The sequence below is a fragment of the Lagenorhynchus albirostris genome, chromosome 5, assembly GCF_949774975.1.
Source record: "Lagenorhynchus albirostris chromosome 5, mLagAlb1.1, whole genome shotgun sequence".
In the NCBI taxonomy this organism is placed as follows: Eukaryota; Metazoa; Chordata; class Mammalia; order Artiodactyla; family Delphinidae; genus Lagenorhynchus; species Lagenorhynchus albirostris.
Window position 1 is genome coordinate 126,723,603 of NC_083099.1, and position 24,364 is coordinate 126,747,966.

Below are 24,364 nucleotides of genomic sequence, written 5' to 3' on the forward strand. Positions count from 1 at the left end.
GCAGGGAGAGAGGGAGCTTCCCTCTGTCTTGTTATGTACAGATTTAGAATCAGCACACAGTGGCCCGCAGGCGCAGTGCAAAAATGACTAATTGTTTCTATCGTAATAAGAAAATAATTTGAATATTCTATTTGGAATGTGGTTCATGGTTTAAATATCTTAATGAGTTAATAAATACTTTTTGATATTTCGTATATTTGCACTGTGGTTGTCTCAACATATATAAATGCCTTCCATGTTCACAACTCAAATTGAATTCAGAGCAATATTAACCCGAAGGGTAACCCATAAGCCTGCAATAAATATTTCATGATCTGAAAATCTTGTTTAAGTAAATGGGAAAAATATCCAAAAATGAGCATATTCAATATCATCAGGGATTTATTATCGAATTTAGTCAACTAAGAGCATCACAGATCATTTTAAAGGGAAATGGAAAAAGTCCCCCTAATTTCTAGCCTTTTTTCTAAAAGTTAATATTATAAGATCTTTAAGAATGTTGAGTCCAGGATTTCTAATTAGGCTTCGGGCACTTATAGCTTAATTAATATGAGTCTCTGTGTTGTATCTTTTTTTTAAATAAATTTATTTTTATTTATTTTTGGCTGTGTTGGGTCTTTGTTGCTGCGCACGGGCTTTCTCTAGTTGCGGGGAGCGGGGGGCTACTCTTCGTTGTGGAGCGTGGTCTTCTCATTGCGGTGGCTTCTCTTGTTGCAGAGCACGGGCTCTAGGCACGCGGGCTTCAGTAGGTGTGGGTCATGGGCTCTAGAGCGCAGGCTCAGTAGTTGTGGCGCACAGACTTAGTTGCTCCGCGGCACATGGGATCTTCCCGGACCAGGGCTCGAACCCGTGTCCCCTGCATTGGCAGGCAGATTCTTAACCACTGCACCACCAGGGAAGCCCTGTGTTATATCTTTGAAGGTGGAGAAAACTGGGTTATGATTTCATAATATGCTTACCTTTTCAAAGATTTTTATTGAAGATGTGGATCAGAGATCTTAAAGATCATTTAAAAGGGTGATAGTACATGCCTGAAAAAGAATAAAATAGTTTTGGGCATACTGTTATTGAGAGATAAGAAGACTTAAGAGACATCAATTATCCCAGTTAAATTCATCAAAATTAGTTAAAGTTTTCGTAGCTGAAAATGTTATCCTTTGAAATACAGCATATTGTGAGTAGGAAGAATTATATTGGGCTTCAATTTGGAGCAGTGAGTAATTCAAAGTTGAAAGAGGTAAGATAGAAAGTAACAAAATTGAAAAGCCTCCAAACTGTGTAAAATAAGTCTTGAATAAATCCTGTATCCTCTCCGGTACCCCATTTGCAGTTTTGTTGTGAGGACAGGTACCACCAGTGTATCATGATACTGATTATAAGTTTCACTCTTGAAAAATTAACTTTATGGTTATGTTACATCAGCTGTATAAGTGGAGAACACTTTCAGTTTATTAAACAAAGCTTCCAAATTTCCATTAGCTCAGAGTGTGTTCAAGGAATTCAATTGGGAACTAGCCCCAGGAGCGGTGTTCCTGCCCCAGGGGGTGTCATGGAGTTCTGTAGGACCTATTTAATTGTCACAGTGATGGGTGGTTTGTGGGGCAGGAACCAGGCTGATAAACATCTGTGTGACAAGCCATGCTGCAAAATAATTTCCCTGTGTCCCTCACCTTTCATCCTCCATGACTTTCTCAGATTCCATTGCATGTTCATATAAGTGCAAACTTTTTACCTATGAACACAGTTTTTTTGTTGTTGCACAGCCTTAATATATATCTAAATATACAATTTTCTATTCTAATGTCCACAGTAACCCGGTTCTTTATTTTTCGGTACCATTTGGGATGGCTTCTGGTTTTCTTACTTCTCTTAAATGCAATTTAATGTTATTATTATTTTTTATGAGCTTTTTTTTTTTTGGCTGCACACCATGGCATGCGGGATCTTAGTTCTACGACCAGGGATCAAACCTGCACCCCCTGCAGTGGAAGCATGGAGTCTTAACCACTGGACCACCAGGGAAGTCTGTTTTATGAGCTTTTTAAGAAATTTTATTTTTTTTAATATTCTACATATAAGAGAGGTCATATGGTATTTTTCTTTCTCTTTCTGACTTATTTCACATAGCATAAGGTCCATTTATGTTGCTGCAAGTGGCAAAATTTCACTCATTTTTAATGGCTGAATAATATTTATTCAGCTTCTTTATGCATTTGCCCGTCGACAGTAGTTTGCATATCTTGGCTATTGTCAATAAGTGTAGATTAATATCTGACTTCTTCACTGTGTCTTCTAGTGTAGTCATGTACAAGCATTTATAAATTGAAATATATATTATGCTACTATAAATTGTTTTCCTTTTATTTCTCCTTAATATTAAAGGAATATTATATTTAGTTCATATAAATATTATATTTATATAATATATAAATATATTTATTATATATTATAAATATATAATATATTTATTATAAATATTATATTTAGTTTTCCAAATTCTGTATATATAATATAAATATATAATGTTAATTATCTATAAATTTTGTTTCAGGATAATAAAAGAGGCATCAAAAATTTATTATGGGGCTTCCCTGGTGGCGCAGTGGTTGAGAGTCTGCCTGCCGATGCAGGGGACATGAGTTCGTGCCCCGGTCCGGGAAGATCCCACATGCGGCGGAGCGGCTGGGCCCGTGAGCCATGGCCGCTGAGCCTGCGCGTCCGGAGCCTGTGCTCCGCAACGGGAGAGGCCACAACAGTGAGAGGCCTGCGTACCGCAAAAAAAAAAAAAAAAAATTTATTATGAAAAGAGATTCTGATAGTGCTGAGAACCAATGAGTTAAAATAAATAAGTGTAAATTACATGTATTTCATCATTGCACTAAATTCTTCAGTTTGTGGCAGTTGAAGGTAGGAAATTTATTATATATTCTATTTTTAGGGAGCCAACTTTTCCCTTTCCAAGGTCCATTTTTAGCTGACATGAGAAAAAAAAGTGAAATGGGAGAAAAACGTTAAAAATAATGACACTACAGAATGCACTGCAGGAAAACCATGTGTGCATATATGCACATTTCACCAAAATATGCTAAAGTAGTTTTTTCCTTTTATATGTAGTGAAGGTATTGCTAGTTTAGAGTTATGCAGTGTCAGTATTTTAGATTTTTGTAAAAAGAGGCTATAAACCTTTAATACAATCAAAAAATGTTAAAATATAACTAAAGCTTAATACTTTATTTTAATTCAGCTAGTTTTATTCATTGGTCTAGTATGTCAGGTATTGTGCTAGATTAAAAATATATATAGTTTAGGGACTTCCCTGGTGGTGCAGTGGTTAAGAATCCACTTGCTAATGCAAGGGACACGGGTTCAAACTCTGGTCTGGGAAGATCCCACATGCTGCAGAACAACTAAGCCTGTGCGCCACAACTACTGAGCCTGCACTCTAGAGCCTGGAAGCCACAACTACTGAAGCCTACGTGCCACAACTACTGAAGCCCACGCGCCTAGAGCCCATGCTTCTCAACAAGAGAAGCCACAAGAAGGAGAAGCCCATGCACCACAATGAAGAGTAGCCCCTGCTCACCGCAACTAGAGAAAGCCTGCACTCAGCAATGAAGACCCAAAGCAGCCAAAAATAAATAAATGAAATTTAAAAAAATATATATATATATATAGTTTATAGTATATTTAAAATATGTTCTACATTAGGTATATAGTTTATAGTACATATAAAATACTGCAAAAGAATTTATAATACATCTGATTTGAAGACAAAACATGTTCAGTCTTGTCTACAACAGACATTTAATTATCTCCTTTTGTGTGTTAAGCACAATACAGGTACAGTTCCTAATATCACCATGTGCCAACACTACCCAATGGAAGAATCAGATATGTAAGAGACAGTTTGTAAAAATAAACAAATAAGGGCTCGTAAAAAGTGCTGTGTCATATAGGAGAATGGATGAGTATGTATAGAAGGACAGAGGGGCTGGTGAAGACTTTACCTTTCCTGATATTTCAGCGGTGTGTTGAATTATACAGAGAAATTCAGCATTTCTCAGGAGAGTATTGGGGAGCAGGGATTTGAGGCAGAGAGCCTTTGAGACTGCAAAGGCTTTTGGAGTGAAAAGAGCCCACGTGAGTGGGAGCCCCATGGTGGGTGACTTGAACATAGGGTATGGAGGGGGGCAGTGATTGAGGGGGAGATTGAAAGACAGGAGCTAGTTCTGAAAGGCCATTTGAAGGAATTTGGAATTCATCCTGAAGGCAAAGGGGAAGCCTCTGAAGGAAGCTAAATATGATCAGATTGTGTTTTCAGAATCTAACTCATGTAGGAGGGAAGCAGATGAATTGCAAACTTGTCCACATCTGTATTCGTACTTGGCTATTTCCCTCCTGAATCAAAGGAAGTGGAGTGTCTCCTGTCGAAAGCTAATTCCTTACTTGTGCTCATGATGCTCTTCTTCTAGTCTCATTGGGTCCTTTTCTTCAGCAGTTATTCCCTATCTCATATATCTTCAACTTATCTTCATTATTAACTCTTTTATCACAGGCTATAGACATGTTCAAGTCTGCAATTTCGAGAGGGAAAAAGATCCACCATGATTCTATAGTCAAACATCTTGAATTGATGCTCTACATTTATTTTCTCCATTTTTTACTGACCATTCAACCTGCGGTCAAACTGCCCTTCCCATGCCATTGAAATTGCTATCATTGTATCACCAGTAACTTATTAGTTCCTAAATTCACAGCTTACTTTCATCAAAACCTTACTTGACCTCTGAGACTTCAGACGTTGTTGATACTCCCTTCTTGCAAGTCTGCCCATCTTTGATTTCCATGACATCATTCTTTCCTGGTTTCTCTTACTTCTCTGATTGCCTTTTCTCAATCTTCTACATACTTTTCTCTTGGACTTTTTCTCTCTTATTCTACTATAAATTATATCCCCCCCTTGGAAAGTCGCAATAATCCTTAGCATATTAAGAGCTCTGTAAAGTTCTACAGTAGATAACTTTGATTTAACTTGCTAACCCAATGTTTGTCAAATCTTTATGACCATGAAACCTTCATCTTCTATGAAATGCTAAAAGTCAATGGCCAATCTGAGGGATGGGAGACAGAAAAGGAGCATCAGAAAAAAAAAAAAACAGGAGGGAAATGGTGTCACAAAAGCCACCAAATGAGCCAAATCATAAAATGCTATTTAATTTTATCAAAGTAGGTTGGAAAGGAAAGTTCCATGGGTAGTCAAAATATCATTCAGAGCTTTCACAGGAGAAGTTCCTAGAGGTGGTAAGACTTAAGAGGGACCTTGAAGATTGGAAAGAATTTTAGTGAAGAATTTTAATGCCCACACCTCCCCTCCAAGTGAAGACTTATGTGAAAATAATAAGGAAGATTAAATTAAACATGTCTTGAAGATATAGACATGGCTCTGAGAAGGGTGTTTGTTAAAGTTTAAAGAGGAGTGGTTGACTTTGTAAGTTTATTCTAGATGAGCTTTCTCAGAACATAAATGATTATGGAACATTTCTTAAAATTACAGTGTATTGCTGAACCTCCAGAAGGAACTCCTAAGATACAAAGAACACTTGTATTGGGCTTCCCTGGTGGTGCAGTGGTTGAGAGTCCGCCTGCCGATTCAGGAGACACGGGTTCGTGCCCCGGTCCGGGAAGATTCCATATGCCACGGAGCGGCTGGGCCCTGTGAGGCATGACCGCTGAGCCTGTGCGTCCAGAGCCTGTGCTCCGCAATGGGAGAGGCCACAACAGTGAGAGGCCCGTGTACCGCAAAAAAAAAAAAAAAAAAAAAAGAACACTTGTATTAAATTAGACACTCCAAAATTAATTTAGTACTGTAATTCATTATGATGCTTGTATTAGTCAGAATTCTCCAGAGAAACAGAACCAATAGGATATGTGTGTGTACATAGATATCTAGATTTATTTTAAGGAATTGTCTCATGCGATTAAAAAGACAGGCAAGTCCAAAATCTGCAGAGTGGGCCAGCAGGCTGGAGATCAAGGAAGAGCCAACGCTGCAGTTCAAGTTCCAAGGGTGTCTGCTGGCATAATTCCTTCTTGCTTGAGGGAGCTCAGTCTTTTGTTCTATTCAGAACATCTACTGACTAGATGAGGCCCACCCACACTATGGAGGGCAATCTGCTTCACTCAAAGTCTACCAATTTAAATGTTAATCTCATCCAAAAACAGCCTCATGGAAACATCCAGAAAAATGTTTGACCGCATATCTGGGCAATGTGGCACAGCCAAGTCAACACAAAGTTAACCATCACAATGCTATTTTAAATCATACATCAAAACTTTTAAAAAGCAAGTAATTTTGTTTTAAAAGATAAAACTTCTCACCTTTGTGGTTATTAAAATCAGAAATTTTTATTAAATTTACTTTTAGGTGACAAAGATGTTTTTAAAACAAGAATGGTGATTTATGGCATTTAAAATCACATTTAAGGCAACTACTCAGAAAGATATTTTAGGAGTTGACTCATCATTTTTAGCATCAAATATGTTTAATTTTTTGTTGCAGCATAATATGAAAATTGATTCTCCACAGTGATGCACTGTTTTTAGTTTCAAATTGGCTGCTTCAAAATTTTTCATTGTTTAATCTTGTGCGTCTCATCCCTTAATTTAAAAAATTAAACATAGCTCTTTATATTCCATTTTCATTTTCTCCATAATTAAATTCATTTCCATTCATTTGGCAAATATTTATTGAGTATCTACTACACATTAAGCATTATTCTTAGCCCTTGGGCTATTGATAAAGAAATAAAGGCCCCTGCCCTCAATACATAAGTACATTATATACTATGTTAGAATGACAGGTTCAATGGAAAAAAGAGAAATCAAAGCAGGATTAAGGGAAGCAGGAGTTTGAAAGGGAAAAGGTCAGGTGCAGGTGAGATTGTGATATTAAACAGGGTCATCAGAGTAGACTTCATCAAGGAGGTATATTTTGAGAATAAACTTGAAAAAGTGAAGGATTTTGTAAACCTCTGAAGGAAGAGGCTTTCAGGGAGAGGAAATAGACAGAGCCTGGCCTGTTTTGAGGAAGAAGAAGGCCATTGTCCCTGGAGCAGAGCTCAGAGGGAAGAGTTAAGAAGGTCTGAAAGGCAATGAGGCCAAATTGTATAGAGCCATCTCGGCCAATGAAGGACTTTTACCCTTACTCTGGTGAAATAAAGAACTAATCCAAGGTGCCACGATCTGATTTAGCATTTCAAAGGATCACCTTAGTGTATGTGTTGAGATTAAATTCTGCAGGAGCAGGATAGCGTAGAAGGCCAGTCAGGAGTTTATTGCAGTGATCCAGGCAAGAGGCAGTAGTGCTCAGATCAGGTGGTAGCAATGGAATTAGTGAGAATGGACAGTTTCTGGATGCATTTTGAAGGTAGAGCTAATAGGGTTTGCTGATGAACTGGATATGACATGGGTTTGGGGAAGTGGAATCATTAAAGATAACTGCAAGATTTTTGGCCAGAGCAACCAGAATAATCATTTGAGGTGGGGAAAGTGGAGCAGGTTCATAAATAAAGATGAGGTTTGGACGTAGTGTTTGAAATGTCTGTTAAACCTTCAAGGTTGAATAGGCGTTTGGATCTGAGTCCAGAGTTCAGCAGAGACACCTAGACTGGAGCTATGTATTTGGGAGTTGTTAACATCTGGGAGTGTTTAATGCCCTGAGTTTGGTTCACATCATTCAGGAAGGACGTATAGACAGAGAAGAGGAGATGTCCCAGGATAAGATCCATGAGAAGGAAACCTAGACAAGTGTATTGTCCTGGACGTTAAGTGCAAAAAGCATATAAAGGAGAAGGGAATGATGAATTCTGTGAGATTAAGGTAGTTAGAGAAGGTGTCATCATAAATCATGTATTACAAATGACAAAACACAATCCAAAGAGGCTATAACTGTCCCAAGTATGTCAAAGCAAGAATTTAAACCTAGGCCTTCCCTTCTCTAGGCAGCCACTGTAATGAAGAAGTCAAGCTAGTCATTTTAAAAAGGAAGAAAAATAGGAGTTCCCTGGTAGTCTAGTGGTTAGGATTTGACGCTTTCACTGCCATGGCCTGGGTTCAGTCCCTGGTGGGGGAACTGAGATCCCACAAGGCAAGCTGCGCAGCCTAATTAATTAAAAGGGAAGAAAAAGTAATAACTCTAAAAATTCATTCTCTATTTTTATAGTCCATCCTAATACATTATTACTATGGAGTCATTTATGAAACACTAAATCTGCATCAACCCATTGGATAAAAAACAATGTGGAGTGAGGAGAGGGAGAGGAGAAACAAACTGTAGAGATTGGACCCTTGCCAGCATCGAGGCTAAGCAATTACATACTTTAATTTAATCTTTACAACCTGTAAGGAAGGCATTGGTAGCTTCATTTTACCTAAGTGGAAACTAAGGTTTAGAAGATTGAGGCTGTAGCTTGCCCAAGGCGAAGTAACTAATCATTCATAGCAAAGGGTTTCCAACCTAGATAGATCTCATTTCCTCTCTGTCAGTTCTGACTTCCTGAAGACAAAGAATGATTCTCTTTTCATCTGGAATAAAGACTTAGGTCACATTTCGATCAGACTACCCTTTCTGCACCCATCTGGACCTTAACGTTGCTTTTTGTTTGCCTTTGGATGATATTCAGTCAAAAAGCCAACCTGTGGAAGGTGGTGGTGTTGGTGATACAATACTATTTAGCTCTTTATCCCCATGGGTGAGAAGTCAGTTCTAATATCTCCTCATCAGAAACTTGAAATGCTGAGACTGACTCTACATAATTCCAAATATCTCGCTGATTCTGCCACAAATTCAGTCTTCATCATGCTGTACAGGATGTCAAAGCCATTTCGCTTGAATTATGTTATGGCAATTAGACTTTTTTAAAATTTATTTTTGACTGTGTTGGGTCTTTATTGCTGCACGCGGGCTTTCTCTAGTTGAGGAGAGCGGGGGTTACTCTTCATTGCGGTGTGCGGGCTTCTCATTGCGGTGGCTTCTCTTGTTGCAGAGCATGGGCTCCAGGCGTGCGAGCTGCAGTAGTTGTGGCATGCAGCCTTAGTAATTGTGGCTCTCGGGCTCAGTAGTTGTGGCTTGCGGGCTCTAGAGTGCAGCCTCAGTAGTTATGGCACACAGGCTTAGTTGTTCAGCGGCATGTGGGATCTTCCCGGACCAGGGCTCGAACCTGTGTCACCTGAATTGGCAGGTGGATTCTTTAACCACTGCACCACCAGGGAAGTCCCAGCAATTAGACTTTTGCGTGCCGTATTTGGACACAAATACCTGTGTCCATCTTTCTAATACTTGATCTGAATAAGGGTCAAAAATTGGATCTCTAATACTCATTTTACGACCATTCCAGGATGTAGCTCTGTAGGCCCCACTGATTTGAATGCATGCAGATTGTCTTAGTTATGTTGAGCTGCTATCACAAAAATACCACAGATTGGGTAGCAACAGACATTTATTTCTCATGGTTCTGGAGGCTAAAAGTCCAAGATCAATGTGTTTGAAGATGCGGTGTCTGTGAGAGCCTGCTTCCTTGTTGCAGACTGATACTTTTTTGTTTTGTTTTTTAAACAGCTTTATTGAGATATAATTCACATACCATACAATTCACCCTTTTAAAGTAGATAATTCAGTGTTTTATTTTAACATATTCACAGATTTGTGCAACTGTCACCACTATCCAATTCCAAAAGATTTTCATTACTCCCAAAAGAAACCCCATACCTGTAACAGGCACTCTCCCCAGCCCTTGGCAACTACGTACTGTTTTCTGTCTCTGTGGATTTGCCTATGCTGGAAATTTCATAAAAGTGGAGTCATAATATATGGCCTTTGTGACTGGCTTCTTTCACTTATAATATTTTCAAAGTTTATCCATGTTGTGTCATGTTATCTTAACTTCGTTCCTTTTCATTGCCAAATAATATGCCATTGTATGGCTAGACCTCATTTTATTTATCCATTCATCAGGTGATGGACATTTGGTTTGTTTCAACTTTTTGGATTTTACTAATAATACAGACTGCCAACTCCTCGTATCCTCACATGGTGGAGAGAGAGAGAGTGCTCTCTGGGGTCCCTGTTTTTTTGTTTGTTTGTTTGTTTGTTTTTCTATACATGGGCCTCTCACTGCTGTGGCCTCTCCTACTGCGGAGCACAGGCTCCGGACACGCAGGCTCAGCGGCCACGGCTCACGGGCCCAGCTGCTCCGCGGCATGTGGGATCTTCCAGGACCGGGGCACGAACCCGTGTCCCCTGCACCGGCAGGCGGACTCTCAACCACTGTGCCACCAGGGAAGCCCTCTGGGGTCCCTTTTATAAGGACACTAATCCCATTCATGAGGGCACGGCATCCTCAAGACCTAATCACCTCCCCCAAACCCTACCTCCTAATACCATCACATTGGGGGTTAGGATTTCAACATATTAATTTTAGGGAGATACAAACATTCAGTCCATAACACAGATGTTCATTAAATCATTTCTTTCAATTGGCTTAGTTGACTGGCCCTAAAAAATGCATTCTGGTGTTAGCTCACAGTTGGATGTGTAGGACCAGTTTTGAAATAAAAGAATGAGTCAGAGAACTGTCTTTAATAAAAGAAAGGGGAAGTTATAGTTCTTGGATTTGAGCACCCTAGAAATCAGGGTAACTAACCCTGAGCAATCTTGCCTGACAGTAGTAAAATATGACAGTTAAGCAACGCCAAGCCATTGTTTCCATGTTCTGCACTTCAAAATAAATGGTTCTTGTTCCTTTGGCTTCCTGAAGATTAATCAAGGAAACATGAAGCAACAATAAACTGGGAAGCTTTCCCTTAGTTTTCAGATCTCTTCTGGAAGCATTTATGGTAATAGAATTTAATTAATAGCACATGTATGAAATGTAAGGGCTAAAACTTTTATGAATCATCATACAGCAGGAGAGTTAAAAACTAAAATTTATTCAACTCTCATATTTTAAGAATTGAAATTTGAGAAAGAGAATACAATTTACTTGGTCATATAAAATCTTAGTGTTTGAGGGGCTTCCCTGGTGGTTCAGTGGCTAAGAATCTGCCTGCCAATGCAGGGGACATGGGTTCGAGCCCTGGTCCGGGAAGATCCCACATGCTGCGGAGCAACTAAGCCCGTGCACCACAACTACTGAGCCTGTGCTCTAGAGCCCACGAGACACAACTACTGACCCCACGTGCCACAACTACTGAAGCCCATGCGCCTAGAGCCCATGCTCCGCAACAAGAGATGCCACTGCAATGAGAAACCTGTACACCACAACGAAGAGTAACCCTGCTCACCTCAACTAGAGAAAAACCTGCGCACAGCAACAAAGACCCAACACAGCCAAAAATAAAATAAATTAATTTTTTTTTAAATTTTTAAAAAATCTTACTATTTTAAAGGTTGAACTCTCAGACAGTTAGTTCAGGACCCTGGAGACCACTTTATTGTGGGTGGTCAAATTTAGAAAGCTAAGTAAACTCATTAATAAGGAGCAGTCCATAAGTGTGTGCCGGGATAGATTATTAGAGTTCTCACTAAGAAAAATTACACAAAAAAATCTTATCCTTGCAAATTTTACAAAATGTGCAAATTACTAGGCCCTCTTCACTTCACTCCCAGGCCCTTAGGAGGTGTCCAGGCAAGGGAGGACCCCAAAGCTTAAGCCTTATTAAACTCAGTCAGTCTGTCTCCTGTTATGTGTCTATTCATTGTATTCTATAGATCTTCTAATTCAGAAAAAGATTGAAAACGTTAGCTGTGCACTATCTTCATTTGAGAAATGCAAAGATAACTTCATTTGCAGATTATAAATTTAACAGACTGGTGATATTAGAGATCTTTTTGATACTTTTTATGCTAGTCTCTGTAAAACACAATTTGTATTCATAGCTGCATGTTCACTCTTTCAAAACATAACTTTTACTGCATTAAACGGTTGCTATTGATTCCTGAAATTCAGTCAGTAAGGTGGAGAAATAAAACTCTTGAAGTATAAAGAAAGTTTAAAACAAACATCTATATAGAGTTGGGGATAGAGAGAGCTTAACAGATGGTAAAGAGCTGTCTTCTCACATATGTTGCTTCAGTGGATTTATAGATATCAAATGACTGTAGAATAACCATTTCATTGTCCCCTGGCCGAAACAGCCACTGAATAATCTGTGTTGTCAGTTGTTAGGACTTTCTGTGCAGATTTGCATATTGTAGAGATTCAGAACCAGAGTTCAGAATCCAGATTCAGAAGCTTGGTTTTAGCTCTTTGCTCAGAGCTGATCAAAATTCTGGAGAAGTGACTAACAATACGTCTTCTCAAAAATTGTTTATTTGACAATTATATTAGTATGTTTATTGCTGCTGAGAAACGTAACTATCGAATGCTGGTGGTGGGACTTCTAATCTTGAAAAACTATATTGAAGTTTAAGAATTAGCAACTATAATTTTGCATTAAAGGGCAATGAATAATCTTAAATTAAAGTATCATCAAGTTCTCAAAGCCTGATGTACCATCTATATTTTAAGGATGTTCCTGAGACACAACCCAGACTACAAATCAATTAGTGAGGAGAGACACTCAGGTTTATCTCCCATTTTAGTATCTTGGCCATTGTCTGTTTTGATACTTGACATCTTTAGTAACGATTTCTTATTTTACACTAACAGAGTGTTAAGGCCATTGTTTTCTGGCACCTTAATCTTAGGGAGAATGAATTAGGACATAGAATGGTTAATATCCATGCCTTACATTGAGTATGTGATTCCTATTAGCATCAGTGTTGGAAGACAGCATTTCCTCATCTTGTCTCAGAGTCTGCTGGATTTGAGTTGACTGTTGTTGTCTATCTAAAATCTATAGTCAATGCCACTGGTGAACAAATTGTGTTTGGCTGAGGTTGTCACTTGGGGAGTGTCAAAGAAAGACCTCAGAATGCTCAAAGGGCTTCTTTCATGTCCTAGTGGTGAGCATCTGGTGAGAAATTCAGCTACTGATGGCTTTCTGATGCTGTTGGCCACCATTAAACATTTGAAGATGTGCTTGAAGAACATTTCTTTGAAATTTTTGAGAATTTATTTTACTGTAAGAAGTTAATTTATTTACTTCATTGCAAATATCACATGAAAAATTGAATCGTTCAGTGGTTTGGGGTAACGGAAAACTGTGAAAGTTTCCCTAAATTTACTAACGCATCTAGTTTTATGAAAACAACTTATACTTAGTGCCAAAGCATCATTTGTCCTTCTTGTATTCAAATGATTAAAAAATCAGAAAAGGGAGGGAGCATAAAATTTTTGTGCAGTATATAATATACAAATATATACAAATATACAAAGTTTGTATATTTGTACAAAGTTTGTTCAAATTAATTCATTCACCATAAACATCTGTCCGTTAACACTTTCTCTGTTAAAATGGCAATTTGTTATAAACTCTCTGAATAATATTTTTACAACCCTAAAGATTGATAGTGGATGTGAAGTTGTCTGCAGAGTGCTTGAGAGTAGCATTGTTTGGTACTGATTTCTCCCAATGCCTTGCACAGATTTGAGAACGGGGGATGAGGGGTGGGGTGGGAGGAGGTCTGTGGAGCCGGACTAAACGTATCTGTAGGTAGATTCACATCTTGGCTTCCCTGCTTTCTAGTGTTGTGACCTTGAGCAAGGTACTTAACCTCTCTCAATTGTCACATCTGTCAAATAAGGATATTAACAGAGTGGAGTCACATCTTTGTTAGATGCTAGGTTCTTAAGGGGAAAATTTACTCATTGTCAAAATCACCCTTAAATTCTTCAGGTCATCACTAACTCACCAGGACATCAGCCATGGGTAGCTCCAAAGTCAAACATGTCTTTTATTCCTCCTTGCGCTTTGGTGTGGCTCCCCTTTCTCTGAACATAGGATGCCAATGTCTCATTAAGAAGAAGGGCCAGAATGGCCCGAGACTAGAAGAACGTGTCCGTCTGTGTGTCTGTCTCTCTCTCCCTTTCCCTTACTTCCTTCCTCTCCCTCCTCCGCCCTCTCCTCTCCCTCCCCTTATTTATTAGTTTTTGTTTGCGGTACGCGGCCCTCTCACTGTTGTGGCTTCTCCTGTTGCAGAGCACAGGCTCTGGACGCACAGGCTCAGTGGCCATGGCTCATGGGCTCAGCCACCCTGCGGCATGTGGGATCCTCCCGGACCGGGGCACGAACCCGTGTCCCCTGCATTGGCAAGCGGACTCTCAACCACTGCACCACAAGGGAAGCCCTCTCCCTCCCCTTCTATGACCTATTATGGTTGAATGACAGATAGTGAGAGAGATGAGTATATTATCTAATATATCCTAATTCCTACCTCATTAGGATACTTTCTATCCATATAAATATTTATCTGTAATAAATACTGGATGGTATTATTGTTACTGCTAGCCCTATGGATTTTTAAAGTATTTGTTACTCTAATAATTGTATATAAGTGATTAAACCACATGGTTAAGGGCTTCCCTGGTGGCGCAGTGGTTAAGAATCCACCTGCCAATGCAGGGGACATGGGTTCAAGCCCTGGTCCAGGAAGATACCACATGCTGTGGAGCAACTAAGCCCTTCTACCACGACTACTGAGCCTGTGCTCTAGAGCCCGCGAGCCACAACTACTGAACCCGAGAGGCACAACTGCTGAGGCCGTGTGCCCCAACTACTGAAGCCTGCACACCTAGAGCCCATGTTCCACAATAAGAGAAGCCACCGCAATGAGAAGCCACTGCAATGAGAAGCCCGCGCACCGCGACAAAGAGTAGCCCCCGCTCGCCGCAACTAGAGAAAGCCCGCATGCAGCAACGAAGACCCAATGCAGCCCCCCAAAAAATAATATAAATAAATTTTAAAAAAGAAAACACATGGCTATTAATTTTTATTTTTGAAAACTTATGAAATAATTTATACCCACAGTTTTTATGACTTGCTTTTATGCACGGTATCTCTCTAATGTACTTAAAAAATTATTTTTATTAGGGTATAGTTGATTTACAATACTGTGTTAGTTTCAGGAGTACAGCAAAGTGAATCAGTTATACATATACGTATATACACTCTTTTTTAGATTCTTTTCCCATATAGGTCATTACAGAGTATTGAGTAGAGTTCCCTGTGGCATACAGTAGGTCCTTACTAGTTAGTTATTAGTCCTTATTTATTTTTGGCTGCATTGGGTCTTCGTTGCTGGACGCAGGATTTCTCTAGTTGTGGCGAGCAGGGGCTACTCTTTGTTGTGGTGCGCGGGCTTCTCACTGTGGTGGCTTCTCTTGTGGAGCACAGGCTCTAGGCGCGCAGGCTTCAGTAGTTGTGGCTCACGGGCTTAGTTGCTCCACGGCATGTGGGATCTTCCCAGACCAGGGCTCGAACCCGTGTCCCCTGCATTGGCAGGCAGATTCTTAACCACTGCGCCACCAGGGAAGTCCTCTCTAATGTATTTTTAAAACAAACAAAACCTCTGTAACATATCAGTTTTTCCTAATCATGTTTTCAATGAAAAGTGTTCACTTAAATAACACTTTTATAGTAAATTTTTAAGTTGTGATAATGTGAATACATATTTATTCTTAGTCAAACCAAATTATTTTAGACAGGTGATAGACATATAAGAACTTTCATTCTTACAGTGGGGGGGAGAAAAGAATCACAAAGGTTTTATTTACTAGGAATTACTTGACTTGGAGATTTAGAAGTTATGGAAACAATCATCTCTTAATCTCATTTTATGAACTGCCAGTGATTTTGGAACACATCCATAGCTATGAAAGACATTTTGTAACTAGGTTTAAAACAATTTTTGACCTTAACCAGCGGTCCTACTTGACAAGTTTTTGTTTATTTTTCTACTTAACTTACTCAAGAAAAGTGAAGAAAGAAAAATCAGTTCAAGAAACCAGCCAGCAGCCTGCCAATGCAAGGGACACAGCTCGAGCCCTGGTCTGGGAAGATCCCACATGCCACGGAGCAACTGAGCCTGTGCGCCACAACTACTGAGGCCGTGTGCCACAATTACTGAAGCCCACGCACCTAGAGCCCATGCTCCGCAACAAGAGAAGCCACCTCAGTGAGAAGCCTGCTCACAGCAACGAAGAGTAGCCCCTGCTCGCCGCAACTAGAGAATGCCCGTGTGCAGCAACGAAGACCCAACACAGCCAAAAATAAATAAATAAAATAAATAAATAAATATATTTAAAAAAAAAAGAATACGGCCAACAGATCCTATTCCTAACATCTGCTAGTGAAATACTGATACAAAACATTTTGTTTTCATAAATAGAGTTATTGGGTTCAAGTTAGAAAAATAAAACTGAATTTGAAGACTTAGGCTGGAAAACAGTAGAAATCTTATATATTTTTTTTAAGATTTAGAGCTTTCTGTTTAAATAAGTTCAACGTAAGTGACTACACTTTAAAAAATATTTTTACTTAATTAAAGGCAAACCTTGAAGTAAATGGAATTAGAGGAAGCAAGACAGCTAGGAGAAGATGCTTAAAATCATTGAAGGAAATATTCAGCCTACCAAGAAATGCTATCTATTCATTAATTTAATAGTACTAAGCCCCGTTATAATTGTTTTGCCTTCATAGCTTTTGCAATTCAACCAATCCTCTCTTTTTCCTTGTCTGAGACACATTTTTTTTCTATTCAAATATATACATACAAAAGTTATGAGGGAATTAATAAAATTCCTGAAGTTAACAGCTGTTATTTTCCATAGAACTTTAAAAGTGATTATTGAAAATTAAAGAAATAATTCTCAAAGGAAGTTTTAGCAAGTAGAAAACTGGAACTGAGAAAAGGGAAGAGGGACTTCCCTGGTGGCACAGTGGTTAAGAGTCTGCCTGCCAATGCAGGGGACACGGGTTCGATCCCTGGTCCAGGAAGATCCCACATGCCACGGAGCAACTAAGCCCGTGCGCCACAACTACTGAGCCTGCGTGCCACAGCTACTGAAGCCTGCATGCCTAGAACCAGTGCTCTGCAACTGCAACAAGAGAAGACACTGCAGTGAGAAGCCTGTGCACCGCAACAAAGAGTAGACCCCACTCGCCACAACTAGAGAAAGCCCGCACGCAGCAACAAAGACCCAACGCAGCCAAAATTAATTAATTATTAATTTTTTTAAAAAAAGGAAAAGGGAAAGATGATTCAATCTGGTCCTAAATCTTCCAGTCTCAGATTGGACTAATGTTTGCCTCAAATGAAAGAAGGCCCAAGACTCCTAAAGAAAATAAACATTCTCAGTAGGCAATGTGGTGTTTGAAAAGTTCAAAGACATGATGTGAAGGGAACAAAGATTATCTTTTCCTATTTTGCCAACATTGTCCTCTCAACTGGTTTCTAGGGAATATGAATCTTCATTGTTTTGTCTAAAAAGTATAATAAAATAGTTCAAAAGTCATGAGAAATGCCAGTCATAATTGGAACTTCTCTGAGCACACTAATTTACACATTTCTAAAGGAGAAAAGAGACTCTTTCAAAGTGTACTTCGAAAGTTTCACAGAATAGTGGTTTAGAATCAGAATCACAGGAAAAACATTCAGCGATCATGTCATTTAAACGTGGGTGTAATGCACAAGGACCCATGAGACCCTAACTTTTCTCCAGCTCACTTAAGAGGATTCTGGATTGGCCAGCTTAGTCTCTTCCCTTCCTCTGCTCTCTGAAAATCCAAACCCTCCTTTTGGACTCTACAAAATAAAATTGAGGCAGGAGAGGAGAAGCTGGAAAAGAAAGGCATGAGGGGCTGGTGGGGGGAGCAGTTCAGAGGACTATGGGACATATTCTAGTATGTGACAAAAGTACATGGAAAAGGGAAAATAGAGTATTTTAAAAGACTTCTTGGACCCCTTCATGGTTTTTGAAATATGCAAGCAAAAGAGTTATTTTGAAATTACTCTTTGGTGGCTCCAATACCTCTCTAAGACTGAGCCAAGTGGGTTACTGCTTTATACAAATATATTTACAAGGGCAGTAAAAAGGATCAGTTCAGGCCTACATTCTTCACATAGATTGGCCAATTTCCTTAGTGAAGATGTTTGCAATCTAGAGATATGTAGAACCTGAATATTTAAACAATGTTGAACAGTTGAGCTAGACATTTGAGGTTTATAGTTTTCTGAGATTTTTAATTTCACAATTAGATTTGCTGTCCAGGCTTCCAAGAGAAGAGAGAAAGGAAAAAAGAAAAAATTATCCAGAATAGCATGTATTCTTCAGGAGTGATAGAATCCGGCACAGTGGAAGATTCATTTACATGTCAAGGTACTTATAGATAAATGATTGAAAGATAAGATGCCATGTCATATGAAGGATTTTTCTCTCCTTCACAAAAGTGTAATAAATTATTTCATAGTTAAGAAATTCTGATCTTATAGGAACTTTCCAAATCCTTGAACTCATGGTTCCTTGCCCTCCTTAAGTCTATTCCTGGGTTGTCAAACCAGCCTAGCTGTAAGTCTAGAGCAGTGGTTCTCAACCAGGTAGGACTTCCCCATGCTACACTCAGGGGACATTTGGCAATATCTAGGAACATTTTTGGTTGTCATGACTTGGGGTAGGGGGGTAGGGATGCTACTGGCATCTGGTGGGTAGAAGCAGGTGATACTGCAAAGCATCCTACAATGCACAGGACAGCCTCCCACAACAAAGAATGATCTAGTCTCAAATGTCAATAGTGTCAACATTGAGAAAGCTTTATCTAGAGCTTTCCTCTGAGATTACCTTAGTGTCCTACTTCTCCAGTCACAGTCTCTTAGCTTCCACCTTCCTGTTATTCTTCTGAGCCAGTCCTTGCCTTGCTTATTACCACCAATTTCTCAACCTATGCCGTCTTCATTAGACCAGTGGACTTTTCCACCAGGCACCTTTGTTAATCTGCAGTCCTTCCTCATAGTTCAGCTTGGGAGGAACGTGATGTGAGGCCCAATACAGAACAGTAATAAACAATGTGGGCTTTGGGTATAATTTAGGTAAGTTAAAATCCCAGATCCACCACTTACTACTAATATAACCTTGGCCAAGTTTCTTAGCCTTTCAGTGCGTCAGTTTCCCCACCTGAAAAAAATGTGGATTTCATCAGGTGGGGAAACTGATAATATCGCCACCATCAGTCATCAACATCATCATCATCATATCAGATCCCATTAGGGATTTCAGTCTTATAGATCAGTGATTTTTCCAGGATTGGAAAATCATGGAACCGTTTAGGGGGATAACAGAGGTGTTCTGCTTGCATTTTTTATCAGACCTTTATTACACAAAGTTTATAATCATTATATATTATGTATACACTATGTACATATATACTATGTATATATCATGTACATACTATGTATGTACTATGTACATTTCATAGTAAATACGTTGAATGACTCATTTCTATATGATATAGGTATAGTCAGGGATAAGTTCATAAAGCAATTTATGTCCTTACCTAAAGCACTAAAAATAATTAGCTTTTATTTGCAGGGGGCAATACCTGTGACAGTACTAGATCGCACATTAGGCTGAATTAAGGACATAAACTCTTGTTTAACAGTTGAGCTTGTGAGAGTGTGTTGTCTGAGGGGGCAGCAGTGGGGAGGGGCGCAAATAGATGCATGAGTTCTGCTTTGGGAAATGCTTAAAGGGCAAAACCACAATATAGAAAATGGAAAAAACGTACAGTTTGCCTGAGCTTTTCCTATTTTGATACTTTAAAACTTATGTGTTATGAATTGTGTGAAACTGTCACCAAACTTCAGGCTAGTTTTCTTTAATATGGCATCCCATTCAAGCATGTGAAAATGGCCTTTTGCACTATTTTAATTATCCTATCTGTTTTAATCTTTCAGATCATAAGGCCTATGGATTCTCTGCCTCAAAAGATCATCAAGTAGTCACAGCAATAGAGTATCAAGGTAGAGTACCTTACTGATTTTCACGGTCCGTATTGTTGAAATAACTCACAGAGATGACACACGTTAGTGCCTTTCTGTTTGTCAGGAACCTCTGTCTCACTTCACGCTAACTCCCCTGCTGAAATGCTGCTCCCTGCTGTTTCCCCCTTGAGAACCCTTTCTCCACCTCCTCAGTAGAAATTTTGGACATTCCGTGAGAGACCTGATGTACAAAGAATGTCTCATTACATAAAGTATCTGCAACAAATCAAATCTAATTTGTAAAACTGGGAGAAGGAGATCTTGCAAAGTTTCCAGTCAGCTAAATTTGGTAAATGGGAATTAACACTGCAAACCCCACTCTATGTATTTAAGAGAACGTTAATATAGCCTATTGTTGGGGTATCATTTTGCTATTTATTTTAGCCTCTTAAAATATTTATAAGGGAGGAGTTGGTATTTAACAAGTGTAAAGTTTCAGTTTTGCAAGATGAAAAAGTTCTGGAGATTGCTTGCACAACAATGTGAATGTATTTAACACTACTGAACTGTACAGTAAAAATCATTAAGAAGGTAAATTTTAAGTTATGTATATTTTATCACAATTAAAAGTTTTTTAAGGATCTAATAACCAAAAAGAATTATAAGCCTTTATAGATTTACTTCAAATGTTGACTATCTACTACTTCTCTGAAGGGTTTTTACCTAGAACACATTAATAATACTGGGCAACCTGAAAAATTACTGTTTCTTAAATGTGATGCTTCTTTAGACCATAAACATTTAAGAAACTGATTTCAAATGTCTGATCCCTTTTCTTTAGGCATGTCTTAGTTTCCTGCAGTTGGAGAGAGATAGGTTTGGAGTAAAGAGAAAAAGATTTAAAAAGGGGGCCTGATGTGAAAAGAATTAAATGATCTAGTATTTAACCAGTCATGCCCGGCATAGAGTAAGTTATATGTGCTTGTTAAATAATAATATGCTATAATAAGAATCAGTGAATCAGTCATTCACTTAAATAATTATTTAGGTTATTCAGGTTCTTTGAAGTCCTAATATTTTACATGATTAAGCTAATAAAACACTCTTTATCATGACGTAGCTTTAAATGGGGAGAGGTGGGAAAAAGAAATTAATGATTGGTAGTAATTTGGGACTATGGAGTACTTATAGGGAAGACAAACACGGCTGGGTGAGATGCCAAAAAGGAGACTGGAAAAGCCAATGAGTGAGCACAGTGAGAGGAAAAGATGGAGCAGGATATCCATGTGGGACAAAGGAAACAAAGTTAATTTCTCTCACTTTTTACTTTTTTGGAGGATCTTACTGTTGGGTCCAGCTGGATACTGTGGATATTCATCCCTGCCTCCCCAGGCCCTATGCCATGATATCTGAATTAGGATGCCAAGAGTATATTCTTTAGTATTACATTACTTTAAAAAAATGTATTAAGGCGAAATTCACATAACATAAAATTCACGATGTTAAAGTGAACAATTAAGTGTCATTTATTATATCCACAATGTTGTGTGACCACCACCTCTATCTAGTTTCAAAGCATTTCCAACACTCTAAACTAAAACCCTGTACCATTTTTATATCACTTTAAAATGTGTTTTATTTTTAAAATAAATCCTTCTACAGATAGAAAATAGAAAATCCTTCTATGTTTATTGCAATCAAATGTTAGTCTTATTTACTCCCAAGTAAGTATTTTCTATTTTTTTAATCTCGCCTCTGCTCCTTTTAATTAAAAATTACATTTTGATTCTATTTTATATGTGCTCCAATCATTCCAACTTGGCTTTCCATAAAGCAAAAATAAATTTCTATCTATCTTCTTCAACATTTCACTTTTAGGATATTTTATGCAGTAACTTAATTTTACTTAAAGTCTAAATTTTTTTTTTGTTTTTACTTTTTTAAATTGAAGTATAGTTGATTTACAATGTTGTGTTAATTTCTGCTGCACAGCAAAGTGACTCGGTTGGTTATGCATATGTACATTATACATTCTTTTTTATATTCTTTTCCATTACAGTTTATCCCAGGACATTGAATATAGTTCCCTGTGCTATACCTTGTTGTAGGACCTTGTTGTCCATCCATTCTATGTGTAATAATTTGTATCTACTAACCCTAATCTCGCAGTCTATCCTCCCCCACCTTCCCTCCCCCTTGGCAACCACAAGTCTGTTCTCTATGTCTGTGAGTCTGTTTCTGTTTTTTAGATAGGTTCATTTGTGTCATATTTTAGATTCCACATATAAGTGATATCATATGGTATTTGTCTTTCTCTTTCTGACTTACTTCACTTAGTATGATAATCTCTAGCGGTATCCGTGTTGCTGCAAATGGCTTTTTCTTTTTTTTAATTTATTTATTTTATTTTTGGCTGTGTCGGGTCTTTGTTGCTGCGCGCAGGCTTTTCTCTGGTTGCAGCGAGCGGGGGCTACTCTTCGTTGCAGTGCGCGGGCTTCTCATTGCAGTGGCTTCTCTTGTTTCAGAGCACGTGGGCTTCAGTAGTTGTGGCACTTGGGTTCAGTAGTTGTGGCTCACGGGCTCCAGAGTGCAGGCTCAGTAGTTGTGGCACATAGGCTTAGTTGCTCTGCAGCATGTGGCATCTTCCCAGACCAGGGCTTGAACCCATGTCCCCTGCATTGGCGGGCAGATTCTTAACCAATGCACTACCAGGGAAGCCCCCTGTAAATGGCTTTTTTTTTTTTCATGGCTGAGTAGTTAGTATTCCACTGTATATATGTACCACCTCTTCTTTATCCATTCATCTGTCGATGGACATTTAGGTTGTTTCCATGTCTTGGCTATTGTGAATAGTGCTGCTATGAGCATAGGGGTGCATGTATCTTTTTAAATTATAGTTTTGTCGGGATATATGCCCAGGAATGGGATTGCTGGATCATATGGTAATTCTATTTTTAGTTTTCTGAGGGACCTCCATACTGCTTTCTGTAATGGCTGCACGAGCTTACATTCCCACCAACAGTGCAAGAGGGTTCCCTTTTCTCCACACCCTCTCCAGCATTTGTTATCTGTAGACATTTTAATGATGGTCATTCTGACCAGTGTGAGGTGATACCTCATTGTAGTTCTGATTTGCATTTCTCTAATGATTAACAATATTGAGCATCTTTCATGTGCCTCTTGGCCATCTGTATGTCTTCTTTGGAGAAGTGTGTATTTAGGTCTTCTGCCTATTTTTTGATTGGGTTGTTTGTTTTTTTGTTGTTGAGTTGTACTAAAATATTTTATGATTTGTGTATATGTGTGTTCCCCCCAATTCATTCAGTTTTTTGTCTCTTGTCTCTATGATTTCAAACAATTATGAATTAATTAATTCCTTCTTTTCAGTACTGCTTTTCTGTATCACCTCCCATAGTGATGCCAAAAGCAGAATGAGAGTAAAGCGAGCGCTGCTCTGCCAGGCTTGTAAGTTACATGAGCAGCCTTATGCAGAGAGCACAACCCTGAGAGAAATAAATCAGAATTTAATAGCATGCTTTTCTCCACAGAAGTAATAATTTACGGTAATTCTCCAGAACTACTTTGGTAGTATACATTCTCTTCTTGCATTATGTAAGATTTTGATGATTTTTAACTTGAGCACAGAGAATGAAATCAAACAAGAGTCAACAATACAGAATCTTAGAAAAATTAAAATTCACAGTGATTCTAGCTGTGTGATTCCTTAAAGTGATTATTTTGCTACATGTTGAACAAATGCTTTTTCCAAACAAAGAATTATCTTTTCTCAATCCAAACTGGAACAGATATTTTTGGCAATGTAATAATCATCTTAATAGAAAAACTTGGCGCATTTTTCTGTTCTAATATGCCTTGCTCTGAGAAAGTATGATTTATGTCTATATTATTTTCTTTACTGTCTCAAACACAGGAAACACTTTAGCTCAAATCTGAGTAATTTGGGGGTAGATTTATGATGGTATTAAGTATGGATTTCTACCATGCCAAGGCAAGCTTACAACTACAAGTAAGAGAAGTGCCTCATGGGTAAAAGTAATAATAACCATTTATGGAACATGGACTATATACAGAGTACCATGTGCACCCAAGTATGTAAATATATTATCTCATTTAATCTTTACCACAACTTTGCAAGATGAGTAATGTTGTTCTTGTCATTTTACAGATGTGAACACAATCACATCTTTTTTTAAAAAAGTTAAATAATTTGCTCAATATCACACATCTGGTTTATGGCAGAGGTCTAACTTCAAAGCCTGTGCCTTAAACTACTATATTATGGCATAATAATGCCGAGGGCTAGACACAGAAAATTATGCTGGCCATGAATGTTGAATTTGGGCTGAAAAGAGAGAGGAGAGTCCATGGTAGTTAGCTTCTCAGTTCACTTGGTTCTTTATCCTCAGATGTTGGCCCCATGATTCAGTA

At 38.6% G+C, this 24,364-nt stretch overlaps 1 protein-coding gene across 6 annotated transcripts in view; it reads left to right on the forward strand.

Moving 5' to 3' along the window:
- JAM2 (junctional adhesion molecule 2) overlaps positions 1–24,364 on the forward strand; it is a 410,153-nt gene that overhangs the window by 19,453 nt on the left and 366,336 nt on the right. For 5 of the 6 annotated variants that reach the window (XR_009540797.1, XR_009540796.1, XM_060150791.1 and 2 more), the window contains exon 2: positions 19,889–19,954. Coding sequence is in view for 4 of the 6 variants with exons in the window: in XM_060150791.1 (XP_060006774.1) it covers positions 19,889–19,954 (66 nt within the window). In the remaining 2 variants the exon portion in view is untranslated. Of the gene's footprint in view, positions 1–18,196; positions 18,318–19,888; positions 19,955–24,364 lie in introns of all 6 variants that reach the window. The other variant, XM_060150794.1, reaches the window with a different exon arrangement.